The 6983-nt window shown below is 36.5% G+C and overlaps 1 protein-coding gene across 2 annotated transcripts in view; it reads left to right on the top strand.

Annotated features, from left to right (window-relative positions):
* Positions 1–6983, top strand: part of LOC106883928 (adhesion G-protein coupled receptor G6) — a 25922-nt gene that overhangs the window by 13277 nt on the left and 5662 nt on the right. The window contains exons 9-10 of one of the 2 annotated variants that reach the window (XM_014935071.2): positions 456–600; positions 2894–2966. The exons of the other annotated variant lie outside the window; for it this stretch is intronic. Coding sequence (XP_014790557.1) covers positions 456–600; positions 2894–2966 — 218 coding nt within the window. The remainder of the gene's footprint in view (positions 1–455; positions 601–2893; positions 2967–6983) is intronic. 2 annotated transcript variants of the gene reach the window in all.

Here is a 6983-nt window from a genome sequence, read left to right as displayed (position 1 = left end):
GTATTATTATTATTATTATCATTATTATTATTCAGTAGTTTTATTTTTTATAACGTGCTTTCACTTCACTACCGAGCGCAGCTCTGTGTGCCTTGGGTATGTGCTGTGGTTTGCTGTGATGCTCTTATGGTTACTGTATGGAAAGTGTTTTGCGTAGGATATTATTATTATTATTATTATTATTATTATTATTATTATTATTATTATTATTATTACCGAATGGTAAGGTAATGGATTGGGAAAAGGATCAAGCTAAATATCTTGCGTCTCTCTCTCTAAGTTTTATGTCTGTTTTGGATTCCACCGCTTCTAGGTTCGATAATCTAAAATACCATTCATGTACTGACATTGACGTAGTTAACCATTATACCATCCCTGCAAGACATGTGTCAAGGTCAGAAACCCTTAACCTGTTGTTGTTGTTGTTGTTGTTGTTATTATTATTATTATTATAGACAGTGGCTGCTCTGTTACACTACTTCCTTTTGACATCTCTCATGTGGATGTCTTTCGAGGCCATTCATGTCTTCCTAAGCATAGTTATGGTATTCAGAACATACCAGACATCTTTTATGAAGTGGAGTTCAATTTTTGCCTGGGGTATGTATAACGGTTTTCTCCTTTTTGGTCTCTCTCTCTCTCTCTTTCTCTCTCTCTCTTTCTCTCTCTCTCTCTCTCTCTCTCTCTCTCTCTCTCTCTCTCTCTCTCTCTCTCTCTCTCTCTCTCTCTCTCTCTCTCTCTCTCTCTCTCTCTCTCTCTCTCTCTCTCTCTCACTCTCTCGCACTCACACACACACACACGTAAACACAAACAAAACCAACCCATTTTTGTTATTTCATTTATTTAACTTGACGTGAAAAGGTTCACACGAATGATTCGAACCAGTATATCTCTCGATCTTATTTACTTCATAAAACTAAATACGTTGAAAAGAAAAGTTTACTTAGACGGGAATTGAACGCTGGATATTAATCTAAAACCTGCAAACCATGTCCCTTAGCGTTATTTAAATTGATGTTATCCATTTGGGGTTCCGTTTATTTTCCTCCTTTTTTTCTGTATTATTCTCATCTAATTATACAAAGAGCATTGACAATCCCATCTAGCACAGCGCTCTATGTCCTCAATCCCATTGCTTTAAACAACCTCAATCTCGATTACAAATCTAACTCGCATTAAAATCCAGAAGCGTTGAACCCTGAGGGAAAACATCCCTTACTCACTGTTGTACTTAAGTGCTACTTTGGAACTGATCAAGTAGACATATACTTGAAAATGTTCTACGACTATCTTGTCACTGTATCAAACATGACATTATCCAATTTGTTTTTCCAGTTTTCAAGACTGTAGAATGGGATCTAAAGAAATTTAGCTACTATTTCTAGCACATCGAAGAAAACATAGAAACGTAGACCTCTTTTTAGAAGGGATTAAATCCATGACAATTTAAATATTGTAGTATTATTGTGTAACGTACGTAAATGTCCAGGTTGTGATGGATGACTATATATCGTAATTTGAAAGTGGAGTGAGATATTGAAGAAAAGTCATGAGGAACCCACGACAACATAGACTGAGAGATTTGGTGGACTCACGTCTGATGTTAAACATTCTTGGCTGAAATATCTTTTTAGTGAAGTAAAGAGATGACACAGTAGATTTGAATCCTTCAACAAATAATCAAATATCTCCTTCACTCGATCTTCTTGTATAATTTCTTGAGAGTTACATGTAGATTCTTCATCTTGATTTCACAAATAATTTAGATAAGACAGGAGACAGTGGACCAAATATTATATTGAGCCGAAACCACATTAAAATATGTTGTCGCTGTTTCACTTCAGATAAATTCTTCAGGTTCATAAGCAATGAAGTTCTTGATGTGACCATCCCCTCTTTTCAGACATAGTTTATCTTAAGTTGCATAATACAACATGTCATTTTTTCCTTAAACGTAGTAAACCATTGTTCCTGAGATATTAGGTTGTTATTTCTAGCAGATCAATTGACCGTATAGGAGTTCCTTCTTAGCAATATTTCCACTTCTGTCATAAACGAAGGAAACTGAAAATATATTTTAGAGGGTGCCACAAAAAGAATACTTGTTTTAACATAACTTGAAACAAGGAAGGTGCCAATTAGCTAAATAAGTTAATTAATGATTTGTGGGATAAGATATTTATTTTGCCTTGATCATCATGATGGTTCAGTCAAGAATAAAGACAGATGAATAATTTGATTCTTATTAGAAAGGTAATGGGGGTAAATATTCATGATTTGGGATTGAATAGATTGGTAAATTGGTGAGATGTTGAAAGTGGTTGAAACGAGATGTAAACGCATGGATACAGAGGTAAATGAAATATAATATTTATACATTCGCGATAAGATGTAAACTATAAAGAAATAAAGCCCCCACCACACCTGGTCTAGCCTTTGGGGTCGTTCAAAGTTACTTGAATTTTCATGTAAACAGTCAGCCTGATCTGGTCTCTAGACGAAACCTTAGAGTTACCCATTTTGCACTTTCACCAAACACACCAAGTAATATGTTGGTGACCGTGAATTTTTGCTGTCCTCCATGTAACTTGGTCTTCATACCGTTGTCCAGAACTTTCAGGTTTTATTACGTTTTGTTTCCCATTGAAACATATTGTCGAAAGAAAATCCAAATCGTATATTACTGGTACCTATTTTCAAGAATCCGAAGGAGCAAATGTCAAAAGCTGATTAGTTTGTGATATGAAATAAAATATTGATTTCTTTTGAACTAGACAATTTTTCTGAACAAAAACATAGTCAACTAAATCGATTCATATGTCACATATTTGCGATTTTAAATGTAGATTAATATCTACAAATTTATATTCATTTCTGTAAATATCGTTGTCAGGTCTACCAGCTATCATTGTTCTAATTACTCTGGTAATTAACTCCACAGACAATTACGTCAGAATTGGACAAGTGTAAGTATTTTTCTGCTTCGTTCACCTCATTTCGTTCACCACATAAAGGACAAACTGTAACGAGCCCCCCCCCACCAGTCTTAGGACTTAAAAATATTAATATGGAATTTGTCTGCACATTAGTGCCATAATGTACTAGGTCAAACTGATATGGAGGTTCTCATTGTTAAATAAGTTCTTCAAAGTCACACCAATGACCAAATGCATCCATAAATCTGAATTTAGTGATGAAGAAGTCAACGGGTAAATAGTATCTCATTGATTTGTCCTAGATTTGAATTGAACGGGAGATGTTCACTTGTAATGAATTCCTATTTCTGCTGGGAATGTTTGTGTGTCGGTCGGGTAGTTTTATGTGTTTTGCTTTAGATGACGATCTTGGTGGGGCCACTACAGGGCTAGGGTTAGGGTTATCCTTGATCTGGTTACCTAGCAGATCGTTTTTTACAGAGTTTCTTCTAGCAGCAGACTTTTCAATTCCAGTCTGGTCTGGTCTGGTTCCCCACTGAATAATGCGGGTCTTGTTGTCCTGGGTGATGACCGAATCGGCGTGAGTTTCCGGCTTATCATTAAGGCATTAACAGTGACAATAAGAGATGGATCTATTTGTTCAGAGTTGACTTTTTGATCTGACACCGGTTCCTTGTTTATCGAATACTCTTTTACTCTTTTACTTGTTTCAGTCATTTGACTGCGGCCATGCTGGAGCACCGCCTTTAGTCGAGAAAATCGACCCCAGGACTTATTCTTTGTAAGCCTAGTACTTATTCTATCGGTCTCTTTTTGCCGAACTGCTAAGTTACGGGGACGTAAGCACACCAGCATCGGTTGTCAAGCGATGCTGGGGTGGGGGGGGACAAACAGACACACAAACATACACACATACATATATATATATATATATATATATATATATATATATATATACATATACGACGGGCTTCTTCCAGTTTCCGTCTACCAAATCCACTCACAAGGCTTTGGTCGGCCCGAGGCTATAGTAGAAGACACTTGCCCAAGGTGCCACGCAGTGGGACTGAACCCGGGACCATGTGCTTGGTAAGCAAGCTACTTGCCACACAGCCACTCCTGGCGGTTTTCATTGTTAAATAAGTTCTTCAAAGTCACACCAATGACCAATTGCATCCATAAATCTGAATTTAGTGATGAAGAGACAAACGGGTAACTTGTATCTCATTTATTTCTCCTAGATTTGAATTGATCGGGAGATGTTCACTTGTAGTAACTTGATATTCCCGGTGTGAATGTTTGTGTGTCGGTCGGGAAGTCGTAGGACTTTACAAATGAATAACTGGACGTAAATATATGGATGGATGGATGGTGACATGTGTGTAAAGAAGTGCCTGGATATCGATATAAAGAAGAAAGCTGGGAAAACTGAAAGCTAAAGAAGACATGGGAAGAAGTGAGAAAAAACATTCAGAGATGTTGGACCTAACAAATAGAGATGTACTGCGTTGGAGTGACACTTCTAGGGCATGTAAGCATGGAAAAACAGACGTACAGATGATGATGTGGAGAAGGAAGGGGGACTAGAGAAAGATAATGATGGTAATGATGAAGACACTGCTGCCGCCGCCGCTGCTGCTGCTGCTGATGATGATGATGATTAGAAGACGACATTCTTATGAAATTTTACTCTGATTTGATAAACCACGAACACGACACCAAATACTACATATACATATATAGGATCTACATAAAACGCATTCAAAACACAAACACACATATACACCCACGCGCGTGCACGCACACACACACATACACACATTCGCAACTCAGACCGGGAAATGATACCTCGCCATCCAAAAATATAAAGACAGTGAAATCAAGAAATACTTGATTTACCATTTAGTGGAAAATTTTGTCACCGCATGACTATACAAAGATAACAACAAACCCTACCAAAAGTTCTACCATATTCTTACATTTTAAGAACTAAATTCTGAACCGAAACTCCGAATTAATCTCTCCATTCAGGCACAAAATTTTGAAAACGCTAAAACATACGAAACTAAATGTTCTTATCTAATTGTTAAATATAAAAATATCTCACCACCTTCCTTCTCACATTTCCACTTTCACCATTAACTACTTCCAAAATTCACATGAAAACTGGTAGTGCAGCTCTATACTAAACAAGTCCTTCAGAAATTATTTAAGTCTTCCCAAATGTTTAGCAAAATTTCCCACAAAAGTGCACTCACCTGCAAACACACACATGCATATTTGCAAGGAGGATAGAAACTTAACCTGGCATAGAATTTCTTGCTTATTTATTATAATGTCGACTTTTTGCACATTTTAATAAGTTCAAACAATGTGTTATTTGAAGAAGAAATATCGATGAAAAATAGCCTACAAACTTCAATTTCTTAAACACAAAGGCTAAAATTTAGAAATAACAAGCATATATTTTTCCGGACAATGATCCCCCTAGAGACAAGTATGCTGAGCAATAACATCTACAGCTTTCTACAGCATTTCAGATTAACACATTTGTTTTAATACTAACAATACTATGATGTGCTTAAGTGATACCCAACACCACCTCGTTATAAACCAAGGGAAACCCCTAAATAATGCCAGCCAGCCAACAAACTAAAACTTTCTTTTGTGAATCCTTAAAAACTCATTCCATAAAAGCTAACATCTCTAATTACAAAGGTTTCAATACTGGACTGAACTCTGAGATTTAATCTTCACATTCACAAAACAGATCGTTAAATATCACATTAATATCCAAATAAAACCAGCAACAACTACAGTAAGTGGAACACTTACTGACCTTCATTAGTAACTCATACTTTCTCCATCTTTTCGTATTCTTTGTCTTTCACTCTATTATCTTTTGTAAAACAGATATCAATAATTTGACCATCTTTTGCAATCTTGTTGATAATATCATGCCTGGCCTTTTTGTCTCTGTCATTCCATCACATTGAATAGTGAAGTCCCACAAGATGCTTGAATTTGTCGTTCTCTAACACCCCTTCTCGTTTCTGCCCATACCATTTAGCTGCTCTGCCAAATCCATTTCTCTCATAACATCTAGCAACATTATCAAGTTGTCTTTGAGACTTTCGCTGTGTCAACTTATTACATTCGCTTACAAGTTGGCATTGGCAAACCATTTCTCCTTTCGTTCAATACATTCTACATGATGGTGATTCTTTCGTTTGGTCATTATGATGTTTAAATTCGGAGAGCCAGCTCCTGGCTGCTGCATATCAGAGATTCAGTGCTTCCTATCAGATCACCATTTCTAATCTACGACCAACTCCTATCCCAATCGATGCTTACTTTATTCTTAGTGTCGTGGCCTTGCATAACTTTGTCCTGTCAAGTTCTTTTTTCACTCTCTTCTTGCATTTATTCGGTGTTACTGTATCAGCAGATTTTTGTGTCGCGTTCTCTTACTTCTGACATGGTGTTACCTTTACATTTTTTAGGCACTAAGCTGGCTTGTTTTCTTGGTTTTTGACACAATTTTCACAACTTATTAGTCATCTACCTCATCCTCTCTTTTTTCCAACATAAAGACTTGCAACATAAAGTCTTTGGGTCGATTTCATTATACACTGTCATCAGTTTTCTAGTTTCCCCAGTTTTCCTATCAATACTTTCTAATTCGTCTTTCCTCCATTTAATAACTCCTTTCGGATCTATTTTAAAACGGGGGCCACAGTATTTTCTTAACGAAACACTTTGAAACTTGGAACACTGGTAGAATGTCTCATATAAAACATCTTTTTCTCTTAGTCTTCTTAAAAAAAAAAAAGAAATCCCTAAGTTATTCCATGTTAAAGTTGTCGTATTTCTGTAATTTCAACCAATCACTGACGTCCATTCAGCCGATATACATTAAGTGCCGACTACATAAACAAACGATTCTGGCGGTGATAAAATTATTATTTCCTTGTCAAAAAATGGCTGAAGCATATTGGCAGTAGCTAATAAACCTTTCTATTATAGGCTAACCCTAACCCTAACCCT

Source organism: Octopus bimaculoides, chromosome 30 (assembly GCF_001194135.2).
Source record: "Octopus bimaculoides isolate UCB-OBI-ISO-001 chromosome 30, ASM119413v2, whole genome shotgun sequence".
In the NCBI taxonomy this organism is placed as follows: Eukaryota; Metazoa; Mollusca; class Cephalopoda; order Octopoda; family Octopodidae; genus Octopus; species Octopus bimaculoides.
This window is presented reverse-complemented; position numbering and strand designations above follow the sequence as displayed.